The sequence below is a fragment of the Coptis chinensis genome, chromosome 9, assembly GCF_015680905.1.
Source record: "Coptis chinensis isolate HL-2020 chromosome 9, ASM1568090v1, whole genome shotgun sequence".
Taxonomy (NCBI): domain Eukaryota; kingdom Viridiplantae; phylum Streptophyta; class Magnoliopsida; order Ranunculales; family Ranunculaceae; genus Coptis; species Coptis chinensis.
The window spans coordinates 80,706,454-80,733,799 of record NC_141464.1 but is presented as its reverse complement, the minus strand read 5'-3'; the positions used below and the strand labels follow the sequence as shown (position 1 = coordinate 80,733,799).

Below are 27,346 nucleotides of genomic sequence, written 5' to 3'. Positions count from 1 at the left end.
TTCTGTATTAGGTGAAATAAAAATTTACTCACCTTAAACTAATTTCTCCAATTTAATTCCAAAATTCCATTAAATATAAATATATATATAATTTTTTTTTAATCGTGGTGTGTTTATATGCTTTCCAAACCTCCAAACTGGGTTCCAAAGAAACTTTCTGATATTTTCCCTCCATTTTTTATATATATATTAATTTTTTCTCGAACCCTATTTTCCTGGTTGTAAGCGAATGTGTTTATATACTTGGGTCCTAAAACAAAAAAAGCGGGTTCCCAACACCGATTAAAGCCCAAAACCAAACCCACGTGATCCCGAGTCCAACTAAACTCATAGACAAGTTTAATTTTAAAATAAACAATTAAATTAATTAATTAAATAGAAAATGAAAACTACACAAATGATAAAAAAAGTTGTTTATCGGGTGTTATAACCGTTAGATTTTCCCATTCCATAAACTCCCAAAAGAAAACATGATCCCGAGGGTTGTATAGAAATTTGAGAATCCCTCGTTTGATGTGCATGCGTTCATATTGAAACCCTCCTAACCTTTGAACCCTAGAACCAAAAAACGGGTTCCATTATCCGCGATTATAGCATAGAGGAAAACCAAAGCGGCAAATGATATTTTCCCACAAGAACTTGATCACATGCACCTCTTTTACTGCAAAATAAATTTTGCTTTCAATCCACTTTGTAAAGCGGTCCTACATGACTAATAAGAACCTCCTCTTTGCGAAGGGATTAATGGGTGGTAGAAGAGAGAGAGAGAGAGAGAGAGAGAGAGAATCCACAACCAAATCATTTCAAGGGCCCACATCCAAATAAAATAAAACTTACTCTCAATGGAAAAATAATGGGTCAAGGAGTAAATGGAGACACCTTTAATTTCTTTCCAGCGGCTCTCTGGGGGGGAATATCAAAACCGAGAAAATCTCGACACTTCTTTTTTTTTTTGGAGAATTCCGTGCAATAATTTGTTATCTTTCTCTTCATGTGAGGCCGTCATCCAACCCCCGTGGTCGCCAATCGCGGCTTTTTACCGATTCGTCCGCCGGAGAGTGGCTCAAGAGGTAATCCCCTTCATGTAGCTCATTCGAGAAAATTCATAAGCACCTCCCGGCTTTATTAAAAGTTTAACCCCCGGCCATTAAAAAGCATTTTCAATTAAAAGGTCCGAACCAAATTGAAATTCCTCCGATATAACTCTGCCCCCACTAATGTGTATCTTCCGAAGTAGTCTGCATTCCAACCTTCGTCTCTCCTCGGGACCAATATTCTCCCCCTGGCTGTCAAAACCGCTTGATGGGCAACATCCACCCCTCGCCGCTTCTTCTGCGGTATTCATTATTCCCCAACCGGTTCATTTCTGCTTTCGGTCCTCCCCGGTCTTTCACCTCTATAGTCCTTCCTTCGAGACCGGTATTCGATGGTCGCGCCACATATGCGGGCGGGGCATCGCATCATCTCCGAGTTCTCCCCGGTTCAAATGTACAAACCGAATCGCCGTGAACTTCAACGCCCGACCGGAGGACCCCCAAGTATCTCGCCATCACGGGACTGCGCCGCGAACCCCACCATTCGGCCCGCACACCACCAAATCGAGTCGAGGTAAGTTCCTTCACCCCCAAGCCCTCCGCCATTCTCATGCCCGCGATTACCGCCTCATACTCGGCCTCGTTATTGGATGCCGCGAACCCTAATTTCATCGTCGCCTCTAGCTGTTATTATTCCGGGCGCGGACTAATACTACCGGATTCCGCTTGCGCCGTGCGTCGTGGTGACCCGCCGCAAACACTCTCCAACCGTTACCTTTGTCCCATGGATCCGCGCTACCCTATTTTTTTCTCCCTCATTTTCCAATACCATCTCCTCCCCCCAAGTAGGGTCCTCTGCGGGGAACTCCGCCAAGAACTCGGCTAGGGCTTGAGCTTTCTCCGCTGTCCTAACTTGATATTGGATCTCATATGCACTCGGCATCACGGCCATTTTCAACATTCTCCCCGATTTCTCGCCTCGTGAGCCGAGCGCCCGCTTTGGGGGCAAGTTCGCGACCCGCATCACTAAGTGTGCTTCAAGTAGGGCTTTAGTTTGAGGCCAAAAATATCAAGGGCATGCATTTCTCCACGCGACTATACCGGGTTTCCGTGATCCAACATCGCCTTGCTCAAAGTACACCGGTCTTTCTATCTTATCCACTACTTTCGAACGAGGACCGAAGCTGACAAGCGTAATCTGTGACCCCTAGATCTGAGATACAATTTCTCTCCCTCTTCCGTCGCGACACAACATGGGGATCTCCCCAAATACCTTTTGAGCCCCTCGAATGCTCATTTCACACTATGCCGCCCATGCGAAAATCGCGCAGAGTTCCTCGGCGGTCGCCCCGTGATTTGTCGACGACCGATATGAATCTATTGAGCCGCGAACCCTTCCCAAACCAACCGGCGACCTCCTTTTATCGCCTCTGGGCGAGGGCATCTCTACCAATGACCTAATGCGCTTTGGGTTTGCCTCTATCCCTCGGCCGGTCACAATATACCCTAGAAATTTCCCCGTGGTCACCCCCCAAATGTACATTTTCGGGGTTGAGCTTCAAATTGTGGGTCCGCAGATCCGAACGCCTCCTCCAACCCTCCAAATGTTCCTCGCCCGTCATGCTCTTTTCCACCATATCATCGATGTATACCTCAATGCCTTTGCGAATTTTGCCCTCGAACATCTTCTCCGCCAGGCGCTGGAATGTGGCCCCTGCATTTTTCAACCCAAACGGCATTCTCGTGTAGCAGTATGTGCCTCCTTCCACTATGAAGGAGGTCTTCTCCTGATCCGGACCATACATCGCCACCTGGTTGTACCCCATCGATGCGTCCATAAATGAGAACACGCTGAACCCCGCCGTCCTGTCTACCAACTCGTCAACTCGCGGCATTGGATAACTATCTTTTGGGCACTCTAAATTTACATCTGTGAAGTCAACACACATCCTGACCTTCCCATTCTTCTTTGGGACCGCGACTATGTTGGACAACCAGTCCGTGAATTCCACGTCCCTTATAATTCCCACGTTCTTTAATCTGGCAACTTCTTCTCGGATTCCTTCCGCGTATTTGGGCCTCATACCCCTCATCTTCTGTCTCACTGGCTTCGCGTCCTCCCTCATATGCAGGCGATGACATGCGAATTCCGGATCTAAACCAGTGATATCCTCTATCCCCCACGCAAAGACGTCTTTGTTTCTCACCAAGCATTGTATCAGACGCCTTCTCCCTCCATTCCTCTGCTAGACTCGACCCTATCGACGTGAACTTCTCTTCCTCCCCCTGCCCTAGGTTTACCATCTCTATCTCATCCAAAGTTTTTGGGATCACCGCGACTTGCTCCCCCACTTCCGCGGCGCCGCACTGTAATTGCTACGCGGACCTCTTCCCCGGAGCTTCGTCGGCTTATTATCCTCCGTCCGCGGGACATCCTTTTGATTGTATTCTGGTGACTATTCTTTGATGCCACCCGATCTCCGGACCTCATATGTTCCCGTTGGGGTAGGGAATTGAATAACTTGATAGACGCCGACGCGCACCGCCTCATCTCATGTATCCATCTCCTCCCGGGATCGCGTTGTCTTGGGGGCTGGAATCGACCACCATAAACCTTGAGAACACCATCACCGGTCCCGCGGTTCTTGGGCAAGAGTTCCCCAGGAGGCTCGATGTGACGCCCCATTGAATCCGTACAAGCTTGTCCTCGGAGGCCTCAGTTGTCCCGGGTCGATCCCCATCTCCTCTAGAGCCCCTCTGAACAGCAAATCCACGGCGCTACCACGTCTACCGGGACCCTTTTAACCACATAATTACCCATCGCCATCTTGTAATGACCAACGATCCCATCACGCGGTGTATCCACGGCTTTCGGAGGTCCGCTTGGAGAATGTAATCGTCTCTTCCATTGTCTCTTCTCTGTATCTCTGTCCTCGGTGTGACTCATTGACCTGCTGGATACTCGCTGTCCTTCTGACCTTGTCCCGGTGGGCATTATGGCTCAGTGCTTCCCCGCTGAAAATAACATTTATAGTTCCCGATTCGCCTCGGCGTCCCCCGCCCCTATTTGGAGGTTCCCCCACAAACTCCCTCATCATCCCCTTCTCCACCAATCTCTGGACTAACCATTTTAAGGCATAACAATCGTCGGTCTCGTGATTGTGCACCTGGTGATAGTCGCGGTATGGCTTGTTAGGCATTTTCGCGGAATGGTTCGCGACCCTTCATATCCTTGCACATTTTTTATCAGCGGCAATATCTCACTCGGCCGGTCTCACCGGGACGGTCTCAATCAGCGGTATGGCTTCCTCCCTCTGCTTTCTTGAACTACTTCCCTCCCTCTTTCCGGCCTCGATGATTGTCAGCGGTATCTCTCTTTGCCTCGGTCATTTCCCCGACCTTACAGCGTTCCCTCTCTTTCTCCATCGGGCGATATTGTCTTGCCTCCCCTCTTCGATTCCTTTCGCATGGTATCTTCGTATCTGATGTACTTTTCTACCCGCGGGTATAATTCGTGCAAGGTCGCAATCTCGTTCTTAGCCACGTGGTGATGGATGGCCCGATCCGTCGCAGCCCCTTTCAAACGCGCTTATTCTTGCCCGTTCTCGTCCAGATTTTCCACCTTTAAGGTCTCGCCTTGCGGCGACCGAGATATCTCTCCGGACTCAGCGGATCTTTGTCTAACATTGAATAAGGCGCGATGTCTACCACCCTCCCTCTTCGATGTATAAAATGGTCAACAAATGCCCGTTTCTAGCTCTTTGGAAATTCGTTATGCTCTTTGAGGGTAATCGATAGTACCGGTCGGAGGCCCCACCCAAAAGGCTAGCCGGGAACATCATGCACCACGGACCATCATACCTCGCCTCTTGCCGAGGCATCTGCTGTCTGAAGTGATGGATGTGATCTGCCGGGTCCCGCGGCCGCCATACCTCTTGAATCTCGGTTGAAGCGTTTTGGTACCTCGGACGTCCATATCAGCGCCCGCGGAAGGTTCGCGATTCAACCCGCCACCACTTGATCGGGCGCGCCGTTTGGGCCTTTAATGCGTTGAAGATTCGCCTCTCCGCATTTGTTAATCATTTCTTTGGACTCGCTCCATTGTTAACCCGGTCACCGGATTGTCCACCAAGGTCGGTCCTTGCTCCTCATCCTCCGCCTTTTCTCTCCGCTTCCTCTTACTCATCCCCGGATTCTTCCTCCCTTCTCTTTTTTTCTCCTCAGCTCCTCATTTTTCTCTCTCAGCCTCCCAATTTCTTCTCACATGAGCCGCTTCCTCCTCTGCTCTTCTTCCTCCTCTCTCGTCCCTCCTCCTTCTTCCGCTTCCCGCCGTTTGTTCGGGACTCTCTTTTCGGGGCCTACCCACCGCCTTCTTTGGTGCCATTTCTACCCTGTTTGTCCCCACAGACGGCGCCAACTGTTATAACACAAATACCAATGGCAAACTCTTATAACTCCAATACTGATTACAAGCTGTTATAACTCAAATACTGATTACAAGCCTCTCCACCGCTCTCTCTCTTGGCCGACTTGCCACTCTCCCTCCACTCTTCCTTTTCTCCTCCTTCTTTCTCTCTTCTCTTCTCTTTTATATCCCCTCCCTCTCTCATCTCAACCCTCCACCTGTCCCTCCATCTCGCGGTCCCCTCCCCTCCATGTGTAGGGTTTCCGTACCGCGACCACGTGCTGTCATCACGATCTGGTGCAGCGCGGCCTTGTGGGTTATGTTAAGTCCGGCCCAATTCCCTATGATATTCCAGGACAGTATCATGCCACTACATTAAGATCGACAACAAAACAGTTTCACATGCAAGTGCACAAACTCAAGTTTAGTAACTCACTACTTTCGTGGCATTCCTGTAGGGAACGGATGTGAGGGGATATCTTGTGTTCATTGAATCAAAGTGTGTCCATACGTTATCCATCATGTTATAATGTAGGAGCGTCCAATGGTATCCCCCATTTTCTTTGACTATTTTTCCACTATTCAGAGGAAAGAAGAGATTCTTAACATTTTCGTGAAGTTGATGCAGTGGATCAATCAAAAAAACCTTCTCAAGGTGTTTTGCCCAAATCACGCAATGATCGTCAAAAAAATATTAATAATAACCTAATAAGAATACCGTTAAGAATATGTAATGAATATACCAATACCAATAGTATGCAACACTGTGTATTATATAACCCTAGGTTTCGAACATACGCAAGTCATAGTGTCAAAAGTAATGGCTAAGTGGTCTGTTCTGAGGCTTACGACCAAGATAAATTTTCTTCTCTATCTCTCGAGGGTACCAATTTAATACCTGCATAGTGCATCCCAGAAGTAAGTCGATTTTCATCGATGATATATGAGAAGTTGAGAACAAAATGTGTGTTTGGCTTACTTGGCCATTAACAAATCTGTCAAGCATCAATTCTTTCAACTGTTTACCGTGTACTTGAATTGTGTCTCCATCCCAAGCAACGGTGCTGCAATGAAACACATACAATACGTACACCAGTTAATACAACAACATATACATCTCGGTGATGGCCTATTCAATTGTCATTGCAAATACATACAACTACGCATTCTTTACAGTCAAATGAACAGTAGGCATCATAAAAGGTTTTCAGATAGACTTAGATTTTACATACTTGACATGTGCAGACTTGAAAAACCTCCCAACCACTAGCTGCTTTCGAGAATTAAGACATTGAAACGCTGTTGAAGATTCTACTGAAAGTAGCTTTTCACCAAGATTTGTTATAGGCGGACAGTCGTCAACACATATTACCGTATTCAGTTTCTATTTTCCCTCTCTCTCATTCTTCTTCTTCACTTTTTGTGTAGGTGTTCTCGTCCTTTTCTTTTGATTTACAACCATTGATCGCAACTCCGGTTGTAACTCCTCTTTGTTGGCTTCATTTGTTAGCATCACATCCACTGGAACATCGGTGTCAATGGCAATGCTTGGATATCATTATCTCTAAAAGGTGACATCTCCTTTTCAGCCTCAACCCCAAACTCCTTCTTGGACTTCTCTTTAGCATCCTCTTCTCTTTCTTTTAATTTGGACTTCAAGGCTTCATTCTCTGCCCGCAGGCTTTGATTTTCTTCTTCCAACTTAATACACCTTCCCCTTAAGTCCTCTTCTGTTGGAATCGGATCACTTGTCAACATAGCAAGCTCCACTTCCTTAAATTTGATTTCGGCGGTCACCTGAAAACACCGATAATAACTTCACACAATAAGAATGCAATGTAAAATGTTCATTTGACATTGAAAATAGGGGATTTGTCTGGGCAAAAATTACATTGGAAAAAACTACTGTTCAATGCATTTGACATGTGTCATGATCGATGTCAAGTTCATTTGACATGGGAAAGAAGCTGAACTTCACAAGTGATAAAAAATCAAATCAATATGAAATGAACTTGACATTGCAACAGAGTTTCGGACAGTGAAAACTACTTCCATAATTGGAATGAAATTCTGATGACATCGAAATTTCAAAGAAGACTGATAGGGGGAAGGGAAATGACTTCAAATTCTAATACATTCGCTCACCTTGTCCACGGTCAAATTTGACAAGGCCTGGGTACGAAGCATTTTGCTGAGTGTTACAATATCCCATCTTGCGAACGAAGGTACATAATCAACACCTCTATTTGGCATTGCATCAACCAAATTGACGTGATCACACAACCAGTAGTACTGATATCAAGAGTCACAAAAAAAAAGGTTAGTAAACATGTAAAAAATAAAATTAATAATAAAATGACAAAAAACACAAGGCTAAACTAGAGTGAATTCAGATTATAAGTTACCAAAAGAAGAATTGCGCAAGATTTTACTTTTGTAGGCTCACGGTAGTACATCTTCATTCGGCACATAAGGTTTTGATGTATCACTTTTGGCCAGGATACTTCATTCATTATTTTTACACTCTCTAAGTACTTCAAAAACCACCACTGTGTTCTTGATGGTGTTGGAAAGAGAAGAGTGGTGATAATGTATAATGAAATAAGTTTGATGAAGTCATCTTCATCCTGCTTGCCATTCCATGAATTCACCACTTTATAAATACCATTTACAATCAATTCCTTGGACAAGTTCTTTTCTCCGCCAAAGTGACGAGTCACAAACCCCGTTTTACTCAACTCGTCCGCATCTACGTTTGTAGTCACATGACTCCCATTCATTGGCATACCAAACACTCTACAAACATCTTCAGCTGTTAATTTGACAAACACCTCTCCTAACTTGAATGCTTCTTTCCTTTCATCGTAAGTTTTAATAATATCCACTATGATGCTTGTTTTTTTTTACCAACATGTGTTTGTCCAACAAATCATCAAAGAACACTCTAAAAATGTTACCAAATGGTGTTCTATCCATTAGATCATTGAAATCAACACCAACTTTTGACTCACGGAGTTTATTGGCAAGATAAAAAATTGGTAACAAGCTTGAGCGAAAAGGATAAGATTTCGTTTCTTTCTTCTCTTCATCCACTACCTTCTCTTCTTTTTTGTTCTTGTTATCTTCATCCACTCTCTGAACTACCACTTCTTTCCCTTCCATCTTCTTAGCTGCTAATTGTATTTCCTGTAGATTATGCATGGAAATAAGTAATGAGGTCGGATAAGTAATAAAATAGAATTTATTCAGATTCAATCATTTAATAGCATTACATTCCTCTAAATAATCCAATCTCAAAAAACTCAAATGCTTATGCTTAAAAATCCATAAATTAACAACAAGCTTAAAAATTGTCTTTGACGCTTCTCTCGGGCATCGCTTTTTGCTCCCCTCCCCATTGACTCTAAATGCACATTTTCCTTGTTTTTCTCTTCTTTGTTTGTATCAACTGCTTTCATATGTGTTGCTTTAGGTCCTTGATGGTTTTTCTTGTTGGTCGTTTTTTCTTCTTCATCTTACGTAGTGGATTTGCAAGCTTTGTACTTTTAGGTTGTTTGAAGTTTGGAGTTTGGTTCTACCATTTAACTGTTGTCGGAAGTTTGGAGTTTTTGTTTTTTGTTGATAGAGAAGAAAGAAAGAGAAAAGAACAAGGCTAAATGGGGTTTGACATTTGAATTGTGGGCTTTAGGCCCAAACTCAACTTTTTAACATCTTGAGATATGCCAGATAAAGTATCATACTGAGAACCGCTTTCATAATAGTTAACACTGAAATATGTCATATAAAGTATCATATTCCAAATTATACCACATAAAGTGTGATATGAAGACATTTTATCATTTCAAAAGACTCATGGAGTGACAAGTTCCAACATCAGTGAACTTCTTCCTGAACTGCAAAATCACAATATCTATCCGATTCCTGAAGCCAAAATAAATATTGTTGTAACAATTGCTCTAACTATTACAACAATCGCTAAATCTTCTGAGAAGCTTAAGAACAACTGCTTCTAACAACAAAAATACTCTACATTGTTCAATTGCACATCTCTTTCCCTTACATCAAATATCTGTCATGCGGAAAAACACCCGCCCATCCTCACTACAAAAATTATCAACATTGAAATTTTCTAGAGTGTTGTACCCAATATCATAACCTGGAACATCACCACTTAAACAACTTAAGTTTTTCAATGTTCTTCATAAACTAGTAACAAGTCCTAAACTAAAGATCCTACCTTCCTTTCTTCAACTCCTAAACATTCAAACTCTAAAAATCTATGGTGAACCACATCAAACAACTTTGAGATACTCATCATTATTCTACATCAAATGGCGCCGCCATCATGGATTGAAGGAGCAAGAATGCTTGGTTGGGCATCTAAGGAGGGAAGCGTCACTCTCACATTTTCACTTCTTATTTTTCTAATTTTTGTTGTTTTATTTCGTTGTTTTTCATTATTGACTTACCTTTTTGCAAATCAGGGTCCTTTGAGATCAACATGATGGAGAGGAGCTGAAAACCGACAAAACTTTGCCGGAAACCGTCGGGCGACCGCCCCCTTGCCGGTGGGCGACCGCCCAGCCACCTCCACACATTGATGTCCAGTTTTTTCACAGTTCAGTTGTTTTGTAATGTTTAGTTGATCTACAGATCCAGATTTTGTAATAGAGTAGTATAAATCAGTGGAACTTGTTTGTAATAGATAAAGATATAAAGAAAAAAACGAAAAACGAAAAAAAATATAGAAAATATGAGTTTTGATTGATTATGTGAATGAACTTGGGTGAACACTTGGTTGAAGTTCTAAACTTACCAAGAGATTAGAGTTTTCATTGCCTTGAGAAGTTCAAGTGGCACATTTGGGGACTGATCAGAAGATTGTCGTTTTCTAAGCCCATGCATGGTTTAAAGCGGTCCATGGGACTTCTTAATGGTATTAAATACGAATGTTTTTGGGTTTTAAATTCAAATTCCCTCATTTCCTTTAGATATTCCGACTCAAAAAAAAAATTTATGAAAAAAAAAATTTATGATTACTAAAATGGAAAAAGAAAATAATCATTTGATGAGTTAAATTGATTACTAAGATGAACAATTCTAAAACCTGAAGTGCTTCATACTAGGAAAAGAGAATAATCAAATCACATAAAACTATACAAATCCACACTGGTTAAGGAAATTAAAATCATATAAAACCCAAAAGGAGTGGAACAAAAGTTTAAGCCTCTAACCGGCCCCTGGTTTAACTTTCACTATAAATACATAACCATAACCAACTTCTTTGTTAAATATTGGGAATTAAAATAACATTGTCCTTTGTAATTTATCCCTTAACCCAAGAAGTACTTCCAATAACTTGACTTATATAACAAAACTTGTCAACTTAACCCTATGAAGAATAAAGCCACTCACATAAAACTAAATTTTATTCCTTTGATCATCAAGTCAAAGTCCAGTTTATTCAATTTCTTTTCTCACTTATTTCTTATAAATTATATTTTTATTAATGCCTTAAAACTAAAGATTTCCTTCCACACCATTAAAGCAAAATAGGGCATAAGATTCTAAAACCAAAAACAGGGGGAAAAATGACATTTGTAATTCAACCCTTTCTCCATCACTTGTTCAAAAGCCAATATTTTAATTTCCACAAGCTTGAATCACTTTTAAATTAGAAGAAAGGTAATATTATATTTGTTTGAATCTATTATAGAAATAATTTATGATATTACAAATAGTTTAACAACTTCCATGACCTTAACCAAAACTATTATGTTTCTTCTTTATATTTATTACTTCTTCCTTTAAAATGATAATATAATTATTTGTCTACATGTATTTCAATTTAAAATGTAATTTTAGTGAGGTTTGAGTACAAGGAAGAACAAATTCGAACTCTCGATGTACTTTGGTTCATTAGATTGTGGATGTGCATTTTAAATTTTGGACTTATAATGGGATTATTACTAGATTGGTTGGACTTTGAGTTTGTAGATTATTATACATTTTTGTAATATAAATGAGTTTAAAACCGATGTAGTAAAATATATATATATAAATATATAAATATATATATATATATATATATATATATATATAAATATATTATATATATATATATATATATATATATATATATATATATATATATATATATATATATATATATATATATATATATATATATATATATATATACCCCCCGGCCCTAAAAGCCTTTAAAGAAGGCTTAGGGTGGGATAAGGGCTTGAGGTTTAGACTTGTGACCCTGACCGCCCTAATATTTAAAACTTTTTAAAAAGGGCTTTAAATGTTTAGCCCAGATATTTTGACCGCCCATTGCCCACCCCTACTTCATACATTTTTGCAACGATCTGCAATCAAACAGAGCAGAAGTCAGGAAAGTGTGATAGAGAGATGGTAGTAGATATGACTTTCTCGCATCTGTTTTATTTCGTTAGGAAAATGTAACACCCATTTCTTTCTTTGGGATGGCTTCTTCATTGAAGCGTTTTCAATTTAAGGAGACCTTGGGAGCAATTATTAGTGGAGTGACTAATTAATCATAACTCCCTTATTAATTGTGTGTTTCCTTTTTTGTACGTTTTGGGCTAAAACAGGTTGGGTATTTCATTTTTTATTTTATTTTTTGTACATTTACCCTTTGATGCCCAGTTGGTCATAATGGGAGTGGACTTTAAATTGTCATAATGTGGACACCTCAATCGTTATTGATGCCTAAGAAATTTATTATGCTGAAAGAAATTGATGATGTTTGAGGTATATTAACCTATATTTAATAGTCTTTAATTTGTGAAGTCAATAATATAGTTGTTATATTGAGAAGACCCTTCAAGGGTGTTCAACTCCATCTCTATTGTACACGTGTTATTAAATTGGGATCTTGCATGATTGCAATTAATTAGGCTCCTAAATTAGTACTTCAATAGTTATACTAGAAACGACCATTTTGACAGTATTTAAATTGGGATATTATTGATTGGTATTGATTGGACTGCTTAACCCTTCAATACTTATATGGCCAATTTGGGTTCTATATTTAGTCAAGGTTAATAAAATCAATATGAAAATCAATACACATTAAATTGGGATATTGATCAGTATTGATTGGGTTTATTTAGTGAAGGCTAATAAAGTCAATATATAGGGAAAATGATACATATTAAATTGTGATATTGATTAATTAGTATTAATTGGGTTGCTCAACCCATTAACAATGTAAAGACTTAAAGGTCCAAAGCCCACCCAAAACCTGAGAAGATCTCGACTAGACACGTGTCTCCCAAGACGCTGATCCACACCATGAACTAACATGTCTCTCTAAAACCAATGTGTTTTGGCGATATTTAAACTGGGATATTGATTGCTCAACCCTTCAGTACTTATACTGGAAACAACCAATTTGGGTTCTATATTTAGTCAAGGATAATAAAATCAATATGAAAACAATACACATTAAATTGGGATATTGATCAGTATTGATTGGGCTTATTTAGTCAAGGCTAATAAAGTCAATAGGAAAACCGATACATATTATATTGTGATATTGATTAGTATTAATTGGACTGCTCAACCCGGTCAATGAACAATGTAAAGACTTAAAGGTCCGAAGCCCATCTCCCCAAACGCCCATCCACATCACGAACTAACACGGACGTCTCTCTAAAAACCAATGTGTTTTGGCGATATTTAAACTGGGATATTATTGATTGGTATTGTTTGGACTACTCAACCCTTCAATACTTATACCGTAAACAACCTATTTGGGTTCTATATTTAGTCAAAGTTAATAAAATCAATATAAAAATGATACACATTAAATTAAGATATTGATCAATATTGATTGGGCTTATTTAGTCAAGGGTAATAAGTTACTTGAGATTTAGCTGGTTAGAGACGGAAAAGAGATGCCCGATTGAAGTGATATTGAAGTCGATCACTGACGGTTAAAACACCTTTTACCATAAATCTTAAACAAATGCCAAGAAAAAACGTCAATAAAAGCAAGTAAACATAATTTCTTATCTAGATGATAAAGAAGTTAACTATTAATTGCACATTCGCTAAAGAAATATAGATAGGGGCATGTTATTTCGAACGTTTTGAAGTTTTTTCTAAATGGTTCCAGCAAGCAATTTAAAGGAAATTTATACCAAACGGAATGGAGAGAAGAAGTTAGAGAATTTAGAGAATTTGGAACATGTAGAGCGAACGGTTATAGTGTGTGTTAATTAATATTACAAATGCAGCTGACCTGACAAAGTATAGCTCCAAATGGGTCACAAAACGTTTCCATAAACCCGACAGTTACAAAAATGGGATTTGAGGGTAATGTTTAGTTGCATGCACTTCATGCTCTTAAGGGATAATACTCTTGTGGTGAAGCTTTTATCATGTGAAAACTTATCAAGAGTCACAAAACCATTAATTACAAAACTTAAATTAAATTTTATGCACTCAAAAAGTTCACTTTAATTTGTAAAAAAATTAATTGATTATTGATTCACTGAAAACGATCCCAACCGCACACTTGTCCCCCACGCATATATAACCCAACGAAATCCCCACCACCCTTTTTCTTTATAAGTCTTCTAGTATTTAACTATTTAATGATAATATAACTATTTCACTACTTAGCAACAAACACTAAATTCAAAGCACCATCTTGAAAAGAGAATGAAGAAGAAATCATAAAAGCTACATCAAAATAGTTATAGAAGACTAGTACACTGGCACGTGGTAGTCGCCACGTGTGCGGTCAGTTTTTGGTCGGGCAGTACAAAATTTTAAAATTCAGTCAGTGGCAATATCGAAAATGACTGAAAAAATGGGGGCAATGTCTTACCCCACGTGTGCGGTCAGCTGGATTGGGCAGGGCAGCACAAAAATACAAAATTCGGTCAACGGCAATTTTGTAATTTTTAACAAAACTGATGGCAATGTGCTAAAATGAGAGAGAAGCGTCTGAATTTCATTGTGGAAACGGATGATTTTACCCCTCCATAAATTGCGTTATTACAAAAATCATTACTATACATATCCGTAATTACCGAAGTCAATAAGGGTAAAAGCGGAAAGTGCTACTATTCACGAGACAATTCTCTTTAAAGTAGTAAGATGGTGTACCTGAACAATGGATTGAATGGAGCGTTCATCGGAGAGAGGGGCGAAGGAAGAGATCTCCAAAGCACAGTGAATTAACAGATAAAGTCAGTTAGAATGGCATTCATTAATAGATAAAGACAGTTCTATATGGAAAGCAACTGATACTTTGAATTGAACAGAAGGTCTAATAATACAATTGGAGTAAACCTCCACATAAACCACTACATAGAATTCAATTTCTTGTTGGTACCTACAATATGAGCATATCAAATAAGTATTAGAACTATCTAACATTTCCATTCCTACTTCACAACGAATTCAATAATGATCAAACTGTTCCACACGTTAGCAAATAGTCTATAGTTTCAACTTATGCATGTTCTTTTAACTTTCTAGTACATGTCTTTGGATGTGTTCACAAACCTTAGAAAAAATGACAGATACTTTTTCACAGCTTAAACATCAAATGCATTTCACACAGCGCAGAACTGATTATCATGTATACAACTTCAGTCCCAATTGTAGTTTTCGAGTATTTAGTAAAAATGATAAAGGCATAAACAAATAGGATGCTAGTACAGTGAATAAGCTAGCAAGGCACAGTGTTGGCGTACATCACATGCAACTTCTATCCATTATTGTGTTTTGCTATAATAGATAGATGATCCGATTAATTGTGACGAAAGAGAAAATGTTGTATTTTAAGTTAGAGATCCGACTAATCTGATTTTCCTATTTTTAATCCAGATGAGAATTGCTTTTTTTGTGACGTGGAGTTTTTCTTTGGCTCCTGATATTCCATATAGTATTGACTTAAATGGATTTTTTTTTCTTTGGCTCCTGATATTCCATATATAGTCCTCTCCAATTCTAGACTTCTAGCCATCATTCCATACGCACTATCCCCACTTGCTGAGTAAGACAAATCTTCACTTCTCTTTATGGCTATATATAACACCACTAAACAGTCCATGAAGCCTTAGAAAATTAGCTTTCCTCCAATTATTGCCTGCAATATGGTATTGCAAAACACCATTATATTCGTGCTTATGGTTCTATTTAGTTGGAATATTTATGGCTTGAGTTTGCACTGCCACGAGAATGAAAGACAAGCACTTCTTGATTTCAAGAAAGGGGTGATAGCTGATCCGTTCAATAGGTTGTCGTCTTGGGTAGGCCAAGACTGTTGTAAATGGCAAGGAGTGGGATGCAACAATAAAACTGGGAATGTAGTCAAGCTTGATCTCCGAAACCCATTCCCATCCTCTGATTACCTTGAAGTAATTGAGGTAAATTCTTCACTTCTTGAGTTGGAACATTTGAATTACTTGGACTTGAGTCAGAATAATTTTACAGGAATCAAAATCCCAAAGTTTTTTGGATCTTTTCAAAAATTAAAATATTTGAACCTCTCTTTTGCAATGTTTGGAGGAATTGTTCCACATGATCTTGGAAATTTGTCAATGTTACAGCATCTTGACCTCAGTGGTCTAAATCTTTCTAGTATGTCATCCGGTTCACTTCCTAGTTCTCTTCCATCTTTATCCGGTCTAGTCTTATCAAATTGTGGATTAGATGAGTTTCCTTCGTTTCTTTCTCATGCGAATCTTTCATTATCTCTTGTGAACCTTGACCTTAGCAATAATAACCTTAAAGGTTCAATTCCACAAGCTCTTCTGAACATGACTTCCCTTGAGTACCTTAACCTCGCATTTAACGAATTAAGTTCTGATGTCCCAATTATAAATGAACTAAAAAAACTATACCACCTTGAAACATTAGACTTGATGGGTAACCGTTTTGAAGGAAAAGTTGGAGATTTTGAAAACTCTTTGTCCTCATCCATGGGATATAGTCTAAAAACTCTAAAGTTGGGGGCTAATAAATTCAGTGGTCATCTGCCTAATTGGTTGTACCCGCTAAAGAATCTAGAAATCCTTGATTTTTCTGCGAATTATTTTGATGGTCCAATTCCTGAATCTGTTGGGGCATTACTAAGGTTGAAGGAATTAGATCTCAGCGACAATTCGTTGACAGGTGTTGTATCTGAGGTGCACTTAGCCAAACTCTCGAAATTAAAATTTCTATCCTTGAGCACTAACTTTCTCTCTTTGAAAATAAGGTCTAACTGGATACCTCCCTTTCAACTCGATTTTATTTATATGAGTCATTGTGCAGTAGGACCTCAATTTCCAGAGTGGCTCCGAACACAGACAACACTCATGGTACTGCATATGAAATATTCAAACATTTCAGATTCATTATCAAATTGCTATGGAAACCTTTCCTCCCTAGTAACTTTAGATCTCTCTCACAACCAGATATATGGAAAGGTGCCTCCTTTACCTCGCCATGTAACTATTTTGGACCTTTCAAACAACAAAATCTCAGGACCTATTCCGAAAAATATTGGCCATATGATCCCTTTTGTTGAGTTTCTCAATCTATCCAATAATTCCTTGAATGGAACCATCCCCGGCTCATTGTGTAAAATGCAAAACCTGGTTGTTCTAGATTTAGCATTCAACACTCTATCAGGAACTATTCCTAGTTCAATTGGTCAGCTCCAGAAGAAGCTAGAAACATTGCACTTGAACAACAACAAATTTCACGGAGAGTTTCCTTCAGGCTTGCGAAACCACACCAGGTTGGGCATTCTTGACCTTGGCGAGAATGCACTTTCAGGGGAGATTCCTTGGTGGATTGGAAAAGACCTAGTTGCTCTGCAAATTCTAAGTTTAAGATCAAACAGGTTCAATGGTACTATTCCTCCAAAAGTGTGTGATATGGCGAACCTACACATATTGGATGTCTCACGTAATAATCTATCTGGGACCATACCTACTTGCTTTCGCAATTTGAGTGGTATGCTGCTTTTGAACGGTAGTATTTCCTTCGGCCAGTATACACAGGAAATTATGCAAGTGATCAAAGGAATATATATTGAGTATCGTGTAAGATCTGAAGTCGGACTTCCCTTTAACTTAGATCTCTCTAGCAATAATTTTGTCGGCCAGATTCCAGAAGAACTCACGCTCCTTACAGGATTGACTGGTTTGAATCTATCAAGAAATCATTTGACAGGAAAGATGCCAGAGAATATTGGTCAGATGAAAAGGTTGGAATCACTTGATTTCTCGTCAAATCATCTTTCAGGTTCAATTCCACCAAGTATTTCGGCAATATCAACTCTAGAAACCCTTAACTTGTCATACAACAACTTGTCAGGACCAATACCAACGGGGAGCCAGCTCCAAACCTTTGAAAATTCTTCTTACATAGGGAATTCAGAACTTTGCGGATTTCCACTTCAAAGGAAATGCTTTCATGACGAACAATCTCACGCTCCATCTCATAATGATCGCAAAGGACAACCAGAAGGAGATCATCTGAAGATAAATTGGTTTTATATTGGGATTGTGTCAGGATTCGCGGTGGGAAATTGGGGTGTTTGTGCTGTCTTGCTATTCAAAAAGACTTGGAGATGTGCTTATTTTCGATTTTGTGATGACATCTATGACTGGCTATTTGTGTTTGTAGCTGTAAGGGTGGTTCGGCTAAAGATTAAACTGAAGTGCAGTGAAGTTCAAGATTGAAGTCGACACGTACATATCACTTGGTTTGTCGTCAAAGGATCCCCTACTGTTTTCTTTGTTTAATGTGATATTCTAATAATGTATTGTGTTTTAAGTTTTCAGCTCATGTTATACTTTTGTTGTTGTTGTTGTTGTGGTTCTAAACTTCTAATGAGAATTCCCTTTCACTTAGTCCATAATGTCCATGTAAGTCTCCATTCTGTAATTTTATCACCAAACTAGTAGAGGGAGGGGTGTTTAGGCAGTCCCTTGCTAGCTATTAAGCATGATGTGGATATGCATGTATGTAGATTGACGAGCAACTTCTACGACGAAGTGTTAGGTTCAACACCCAAGCCTTAAGAAAAAATGTGGTACTATTATATATTAGGGATTTTGAGCAGAACGAGTGAAAGTATATAGGGGTTGTCTTAATTTTTCAGGATTTGTCTTAATCTAGAACCAAATTTAGCCAGTGTTAATTTGGCCTGTGTTATACTGTTTTTATGTAAGGCTCTGCACCCATGTTCAAGTCCATATGTTCCATTACATCAACAACCAAAACTTAGACCAATTTGACTTTTGAGGAATGTGCCAAAACGTTTTCTTTTCAAATAGGTATTCAAACTCATGCTCGTTTAATCCAACTTGGTATGTATACTGATGTTTACTTGTCAAGCAAGCTTCTTTACTTCTACTGTTGTAATGGGTATCTTGGTTCAACTCGTTTGATATTTAATACAACCCCAATTAGTTGTCTTCCTCAGTTTTTTTGGAATACTGTGATTCGAGCTTATGTCGGTAATTCAAATTTTATTTGGAGTTAGATTGTTTTTGGAAATGTGGGGTTTGAGTTTTTTGCCTAATGAATTTAGTTACCCTTTTGTTTTCAAGTTTTGTTCTGTTCTTGGGCTTGTTGAGCCTGGTAGAATGATTCGTGGTGTGATGATTGTTAGTGGATATTGTGAAGTTGTGTTTGCCGGGAGTGCTTTGTTCAGATGTTTATGTGAAATGTGGGTGTTTTGGTGAATCTATTAAATTGTTTGAGAGAATTCCTCAAAGAAATGAGGTTATTTGGAATTCAATGGTTTCTGGGTATGCTCAGAATGGGTATTGGATAAAAGCATTGGAAGCGTTATGGGGAAGTCTGGAATTGAAGGTAAAGTTAGTAGTTGGAATTCGATTATGTCTGGTTGTGTCCGGAATGGTGATGGGGTTTTGGCATTTGAGACTCTAAGAAGGATGTTAGTTTTGGGATCGTGTTTGAAGCCCGATTCGGCCACTTTTATTACACTCTTGTCTGTGATATATTGAACCTACAGATGCTTCGTTCATTCGATTGAAGGAGATCCATGGGTTTGCTATAAAGCAGAAAGGGATAATAGATGTGGATTCTATAGATGATGACAAACTGAGGGCTTCTATTGTTGCTGGGTATGCTTTTCATCGTTGTATGAGTTACGCATGTCGGCTTTTTGAGGAGATCTCCTTAAAGACTTCTCAATTGTTGATCTCAATGATATCTGGGTTCATAGAATGTAAGCAAACTAATGAAGCTTTACGTGTTTTCCGGGATATGATAATGCAGAATGGAGGGGAATTTAAAGCTGTATCTAAGGTTCCTTTGACTTTGCTGCTCCCAGAGTGCAGTGCGTCATCTTTGACAGGTTTGGAGATCCATGGTCATGCGTATAGAGTTGAATTTGAATCCACTACTTCGGATGCATTCATCATGCATTATTCCAGTAGATGCACAATGTGTATGGCGGCGTTTTTGGTCATTTGCACCAGTAACCATATGGAAGTCCTTCAAAATTCCTCTTGATCGATGCAAGGAAAATTCACGGGAACAAAGAAAAAGGGGACATGGACCAGAAAAGAGAGATCCAAGTATCCAACATTTCTTTTTTTGAAAATGAGGACATAGTGCAACTTCAGTGGAGTACCCTGAAGTTCCGTCCTTGTTAACGTAACAAATGTCCGAGTAATATTTCAAGTGTGCCAACATCTATATAACGGGGTAGAGATTTTAGTTAAGGATTTGAAAGTGTTTTTGGCTTCTAATGATGAGCTGTTTAAGGAAATAACTAAAGTTGTTGACTATAGAGAATTTCTGGTATTGAATAAAATTTATAAAAGTATATGTAATTTCACTCTCACCCATTTTGTTATTGGTAGGTACATGGAAATTTTTTTGACTTGTAGAGAGAATGAGCAGTTATCTAAGTATGGAGACACAAAATATGCTAGGAGTATAATGCTTGCTGAGCTGAAAAAGTTGATTGAGGTTAATCCTCTTTTTCGTGATAAGCTACAGTTTCCTACTCTTAAGACTTCAAGACTGAGAACACTAATTAATCAAAGGTGATGTATATGGAAATATTTCTGTGTTATTTGTTATTTGCACACGACTGTTGGTTTTAATGTTTATATTTTCTGTGTCTTTAATTTCAGCTTAAATTGGGAACATCAGCTTTGTAAGAATCTGAGGTCTAACCCTGACATCAAGACTCTTTTCGTGGATCATTCATGTGGGCCACCAAATGGTGCTCGAGCTCCATCCCCTGTTACTAATCCATTGATGGCCATGCCAAAACCTTCAGGAGGTTTCCCACCTCTAACGCACACGGGGTAAGGAAATTAGTTTGTTAAATACGTTGATGAGGAATCAATAAATTGATTTTCATTTTGGTTTTCGTTTCTTCAGCCCTTTCGGCCTGCACCTGCTCCTCTCCCGGCCTCGCTTGCTGGATGGATGGCTAATCCCTCTACTGTTCCACATCCCGCTGTTTCTTGGGGACCCCTTTGGCTTAGGTGCTCCCAACAATGCAGGTTCGTACGATATGCCTCATTGAGCTGAAATTATTGTCTATCCTTTTGAAAAACTTTAGCACTTTCTTCTTGAAATGTAAAGTTCTTTAATGCTCTCCTTAGGGGATATTGTGGACCTCGGTCCTTCTTTATTAATACTTCTTGCAGTGGTTGATCTAGATCTCCTGGTCTTAAAAATTGAAGGAGTGTAGTAAACAACAAATAAATTGACAATTGCTCTACCACGATGTGGTTTCTTTGTTTAGGACGTTGTTTCCTAATTTATTTGTTTTCGTTGTTGCATATTTGATATTTCAGGGGAGGAAAGATATCTTTCATTGTATAAAACTTATTCTTATCCTTACGATGGATTTTAGAGGGAATATGATGCATGAGCATGGAATAAATAATTAACTAGTAGTTTCTATTTTATTTGGTTTTCTAATTCAATTTGGAATAGGAATTAGATGGTCTCCTATTTGGTTTCCAATTAGATTTAGTAGTTGTTTTCTTATATAAAGGCATCTAGGCCTTCATTGTTAGGTTGGTTGTTTATAAATATTATTTCTTTCTTCATGTTTGAAGGTTTAAACCCTAGATTTAGGTGTTTTGTCCATTAATCATAATTGATGTTCATCCATTGTTGAAGCTTCCGCCAACAAGATACATCAAATTGGTGTTAGAGCCATTGATGTGATGGATTATCAAAGAAGAGGTAGAAGAGAGTCACCAACGCCGCGAAGTCCCCATTGATCGAAGTACCGTACCGATCCTCATACTTGGAGAGATTGTGATTTCGATTGCAGCCGCCGTGCGAGATTTCCTCCTTCAAGAAGGTATGAACCTCCCTCTAGATTTCGTTCCTCAACTCCCAATTGCCGCCGCCAAAATTTTGAGCCGCGGAGATCGTATTTTCGTAATGAATCCTATGATTACGATGAAGATGAGTCTTTTATTGATTCCGATGAAGATGAATATTCAGATGAGGGATATTCTCACCAAAGTAAGTATGCTGATCCCGAGACATACTACCCATCCCAACAACATCTCATTAACAAGTTGTTATCCTGTTTTGATCCCCAACCGCCGGTGACAAATCAAATCCCCCACAAGAAGCATCGTGATGCACATAGAAGCTATGGCAGTGTTACACGTTACCATGACCAACACCACCCTATTCTTGGAGATTATCGACGACAAAGTCGAGAAATCCACAGCCACCTTCGTGAGCATCAACAAAGACGTCTTGCAAACCAGATTCATGAAGAATCTGTTCATCCAGTTTGGGTAACCAATACCCCAGTACCCCAACATGTTACTGTTCATATCAAGGAACGTCAACATGGTATTGCAATAGAGCATATTAAACCAGAAAAACAGCGCAAAGAAGAGCCGCAAAAGAAGACAATTTCAATTGGTAACAATGTCCCAGCTACTCCTTCATCAATTGGTCTCTCTTGTACTTCTTCTCTTCCAAAATCTGGTTTTTACAGCACACCAGCTACCAGTCTTATTGTTTTAGAATTGGAGAACACCCATGCTAAGAAAGTGACAATTTCAGACTATGTTACTGCTGTAGGGGAGGTGGAAACCTTGGCCATTGATCCACCAGCACCAATTCAAGTCAAAACCGCTTTAGAAAAAAGAGATGCAGGGTATAAAAAGAGATACATGTGCTGCTGCGCAAATTGGTGATGAACAAACAGAACACCAAAATCAGAAGCAGGAAACACAAACTTTTGAGAAGACAAAAGGAGATGACACCAAGCCTACCCCTCCTCTTCGTATACCTTCTATAACTCCTTTAGTAACAACGACAGAGAAAGAGAAGGCATATATTTTAGTAGTTTGGGTTTTTGGTGGTGTGACAAAGAACCTTGTTTTGTTGCTTGTTAGTGCTGAGCAATCAAGGTTGTTTACTACTTGTGTGTTTCAACTTCAGTTGCAACATGGCTGCTTCGATTCTTGGGCGCGTGAAAATCTAACCCAACTTCTGCAAGTTCATGGTAAAGGAAGAAGACAACTTTTTCACATTCTAAGTGTTCGTGCTAAATCGGACTTCCCACTGTGGACTTTTAACCAGCATGTCCAAGGGCATCTACACACAAATTATCTTGGACTGGGCTATAAGGAATGTCAATTATTTGATTTAGCACAGGGAAGACTTTCTGATTTTCGTCTTTCAGTACCACATGGGTCACTATTAGGCAGTGGTTCAATACATTCTGGTCTGTCCAATTTGCTTCCTCCAGTGGTGGATTAATATTAATGTCACCCATAATAATTATCGGTCATGTGAAGTGCGCACAAAGTGATTATATCGATCCCTTCCTTTGCAACTTTGAAAAGATTTTACTCAGCACAACATTGCTTTTCAGTCATAGTTAGTGAGCTGCGGCTCCCAATTTCTTCTCGAAGGACGTTTCAGAATGGAGTATTATTAGCATTGTGGTTCATGATTTCTTTTGTGAGCCATTATTTGGGCAAAATTCGAGGTCGAATTCCTTTGAACCGCGGGAGGGTGATGATAAAGTATAAGAGTTTTGCAGAATATTCACAAGTCTACTTGCAACAAACTTGAGGACGAGTTTCTTTCAAGCGGGGGAGTATGATGCATGAGCATGGAATAAATAATTAATCAAGTAGTTTCTATTTTATTTGGTTTCCTAATTCAATTAGGAATAGGAATTACATGGTTTCCAATTAGATTTAGTAGTTGTTTTCTTATATAAAGGCATCTAGGCCTTCATTGTTAGGTTGGTTGTTTATAAATATTATTTCTTTCTTCATGTTTGAAGGTTTAAACCCTAGATTTAGGTGTTTTGTCCATTAATCATAATTGATGTTCATCCACTGTTGAAGCTTCCGCCAACAAGATACATCAGAATAAGTTTTTGATATTGCTTGTTCTCAGTTTTCATTATTTAATCGGACCTTTATTACTCTTGTCCTTTGCTAAGACAGCTTGTCTGTTTTATGTAAGTTCCATTTGCAACGGCTACACCATTCCCCTGGTTTTGATTTATCTTTGCAGCAGATGTTAAAGCGTCCTAGAACTCCTACCAACAACCCATCTATGGATTACCACACAGCAGATTCTAAACTTCTTATGAAAAGAACAAGGCCTTTGGGTATATCAGACGATGTATTATGTAATCCTGTTTGTCGTTCTATTGCTTCATTTCTCTCTTCTCGGTTACTCTAGATTAAAGCACTTTTATTGAAACTTGTGTTTTCAAACTTGAAACATTCTTTTGGTCAAAGACTAACAACTCATTAACTTGCTGCGTTGTCTCATTATTATCTTGCAGGCCAGTAATCTGCCTGTTGCCTATGACATACACTGGCCAAAGCATGCACAGAGCTTATTCTCTTCCGATGAACTTCCAAAGAATGTTGTTACAAGTCTAAATCAGGGATCTGTTGTTAGGAGCATGGATTTCCATCCAGTGCAATAGACTCTTCTTCTTGGTTAGTATTCCTGGCCATGAAGTAAATGTTCTACTTTCTCAAAAAATGATTTCCTTTGTGAAAAAGTTGATATGTACCTAAGACACCTTTATATGAACATTTCATTTTCAGTGGAAACAAATGTTGGCGATATTGTGGTGTGGGAGTTGGGTAGCAGGGAGAGGCTTGCTTATAGGAACTTCAAAGTTTGAGACATTGGAACACGCTTGGTGCCCCTGCAGGTAAAACTTTCTGCAGCAAGTAAGCTTTAGAAATAGTCACTTTCTACATTGCCATTGGAAGAATAACTTCTTTTTTTCTCCCTTAATAACAACTATTGAAACAGACGGCTCTAGTCAAGGACACTGCGATATCTGTTAATCGTGTGGCATAGAGTCCTGATGGTGCTCTTTTTGGTATGTTTTTTATAGTCCTTTAAACGGATATTAATGTATATGTTAAAAATTCTAGACTGCAATGTTAGGCGATATTCTTGAAGATGAGAACAGACCAGATGCTGCCGCTACTTATTTTAATTTGCTCATCTGTTTCAGGTGTATCATATAACAAGCACATCGTGCATGTATATTAAATTACCACAGCAGTGATGATATACGACACCACCTAGAGGCTTGAAAGTCAATTTATACTTGTATTTGTTGTCTTCATTTTGGTTCATGTGACAGTTATTCCTGTGGAGAAAGAACCGGTACTGATTAGAATGTAGGAATGTAGTCTGACTAGGGCCTGAGGAAGTAAAGTAATGCACCTAATTAAAATCAGCCAAATATCCTTTCTCCTAGCGTTCACCAAGAAAAAGTAAAAACCCTAGTGTTTGTGAGAACTTAAGTTGAAGCCACAAGGGAGCTTGTCACAGACTAGTTTGATTCTTTTTCTTAAAAAATATTTCTAGACTATACAAAATTGTAAGGACCTCCATGTCAGAATGCTCATATGGATAATTGTTAGGCTAACCTCTGAAGGTAATTTATATCCACTATCGACCCAACAAGAACCGAACTGCGCAGAACTGATGCTATTCTATGTTGTTCATTGACTTCATTCTTTACATTGTTTGCTGGTCATCAAGGACAACAACAACCAGTCTCTTGTTAAAGGCATGTGTTTGGGTGTCAAATTATGTCTAGGCACACAGATTTCTGATTGGAGAAGAACTTCGTCTCTTGTTCTGTATGTCCCTAGTATGTGAAGTTACTTTTATGTGTTTTTCTCCACCCACATTTAAAGTTGATGAGTTTATTTTTCCTTCGAATATATTAATCTTGTGCAGATTGATGCTCATATTGGTTCTGTCAATGATCTTGTTTTTTCTCACCCAAACAAACAATTGTGCATAGTGAGTTGTGGAGATGACAAGGCTATCAAGGTATGTTTGGTCATACCGTTTTCTTTTTATGTGGTGTAGAAGTATAAGACCTCAATCATTAAAGATAAACTTGTGTAGGTATGGGATGCAGTCACAGGTGCCAAGCAATACATGAATATTATGTTTGAAGGTCACGAAGCACCTGTGCTTTCTGTATGCCCTCACTACAAGGAAAACATCGAGGTATTTTGTAGTCTAGAATAGCTTCATGAATATTATGTTACTTGTATCTTGTTCTTTTTGGTTTTTTATATAACACACACACACACCTGGTTTGCATCCTCACACTCCAATTTGCTCTGTATGCAAGGAGAAGGAAGAAAGTGTGGATCATATTCTCTCAAACGTACTTTCTCAAAGAGTATCTGGGAGACTTTTTTCTCATTTCAAAAATGTTGGAGAATGTCTACCATTATTTAAGGAAGCATTTAGTAAGAAGTTAATACATCTATCTCTATCTAGCAAGGCATCATGGATGGCGGAGCATCTACCGAGAGTATTTTTATGGACCTTGTGGAAGAAGAGGAATGCAAGGGTGTTCGAGCAACCGGAAAAAGAAATTCACAATGTAGTGGAGGGATTCTAAGAGGAGTTATACGATTGGGCATGTGCTAATGTTTGCTTCAAGGGGGTGACCAATCCAAACTTTATTTGTAATTAAGCCTGATTGTACATTAAAAAAGGGTTTGTAGTTGGGTTGGGTTTGGGTTTTGCCTTTTTTTTTCTTCTAGGTCTAGTAGCTCCTTGCTACAACACCTAATCCTTGTAGTATCTTTCGCAATATCAATGAAATTTGATTTTTACTGATCTCGAAAAAAAAGAAAGAAAGAAAGAAAATAAAAATAAATAGCGCATGAGTGGACCATTTGAACTATTTCTCTAACCTTTCCATCTAGGATCATTCGGTAAAGCTATTTAGCATGCTCATAGTATAGGCTCCTGTTTATTCTCCTGGTAAGAGACCCCATGAATGTTACAGTAAAAAAGTTCACTTATGAAGCAAAGTCGTAAGTTTAATGCATGGTGTTTGACCCCCACCTACGTAAAAAACATTCATTAGTAAAGGTCTCTACTTTATTCATTTAATCGACAAGGCTAAGGCCCAATTTGCAATACTATGATTGATTGATGTACATGCCCATTAACTCATGTGTTTAGGGTGAACTCTAACCACATGACTTGTCACTTACGCACATTAATTTATGTCCGGATTCTTTCTTATCAAAGAGATAATTATCAACTAAGAGTTATATTATTACATTACAATTATCCTACATATATAAAAAAACTATTTTTCATATAGAGGAGAGACTTGATCCCATCAATAAAGGGAACCAAAAGGTACAATCTCATCATTCTCTTGATCACCATTACTTTTTATTACTTTTCTACGTTCTTCATCTCTTTCGTTACCACTTAGTGTTTTGACTATATTTGGTCGAAACACATGGGTCCTTTTGAAGGAGTGCAACTGGAGGATATCGAGAACAAGACCATTGGTATATATAAGATTTCGTTCCGATAAAAGAGATGTTGTATGATTGGTGTAGTAGTT

At 38.9% G+C, this 27,346-nt stretch overlaps 3 protein-coding genes and 1 pseudogene across 6 annotated transcripts in view; all 4 read left to right on the top strand.

Annotated features, from left to right (window-relative positions):
* Positions 1-27,346, top strand: part of LOC147478559 (F-box/LRR-repeat protein At4g14103-like) — a 71,796-nt gene that overhangs the window by 23,339 nt on the left and 21,111 nt on the right. The window lies entirely within an intron of this gene.
* LOC147478563 (receptor-like protein EIX2) lies at positions 15,509-18,335 on the top strand. 2 transcript variants are annotated; one of them, XM_086584602.1, is made up of 2 exons: positions 15,509-17,686; positions 17,797-18,335. In XM_086584602.1, the coding sequence occupies exons 1-2, from the start codon at positions 15,585-15,587 to the stop codon at positions 17,831-17,833; spliced, it is 2,139 nt and encodes a 712-aa protein (XP_086440728.1). In that variant the 5' UTR covers positions 15,509-15,584; the 3' UTR covers positions 17,834-18,335. The 2 variants fall into 2 exon arrangements, with proteins under 2 accessions (XP_086440728.1, XP_086440727.1); XM_086584601.1 differs by having other exon boundaries at positions 15,514-18,335.
* LOC147478562 (topless-related protein 4-like) lies at positions 18,475-25,120 on the top strand (annotated as a pseudogene). Its single transcript, XR_015209882.1, has 11 exons — positions 18,475-20,163; positions 20,322-20,507; positions 20,598-20,774; positions 20,851-20,975; positions 21,677-21,696; positions 24,001-24,099; positions 24,266-24,425; positions 24,537-24,646; positions 24,751-24,820; positions 24,959-24,987; positions 25,091-25,120. The product of XR_015209882.1 is annotated as a topless-related protein 4-like (transcript).
* LOC147478561 (protein TPR3-like) lies at positions 25,062-26,598 on the top strand. 2 transcript variants are annotated; one of them, XM_086584608.1, is made up of 4 exons: positions 25,062-25,606; positions 25,696-25,791; positions 25,870-25,974; positions 26,105-26,598. In XM_086584608.1, exons 1-4 carry the CDS (start codon positions 25,598-25,600, stop codon positions 26,375-26,377), a joined length of 483 nt encoding a protein of 160 aa, XP_086440734.1. In that variant the 5' UTR covers positions 25,062-25,597; the 3' UTR covers positions 26,378-26,598. The 2 variants fall into 2 exon arrangements, with proteins under 2 accessions (XP_086440734.1, XP_086440733.1); XM_086584607.1 differs by having other exon boundaries at positions 25,063-25,606; positions 26,102-26,598.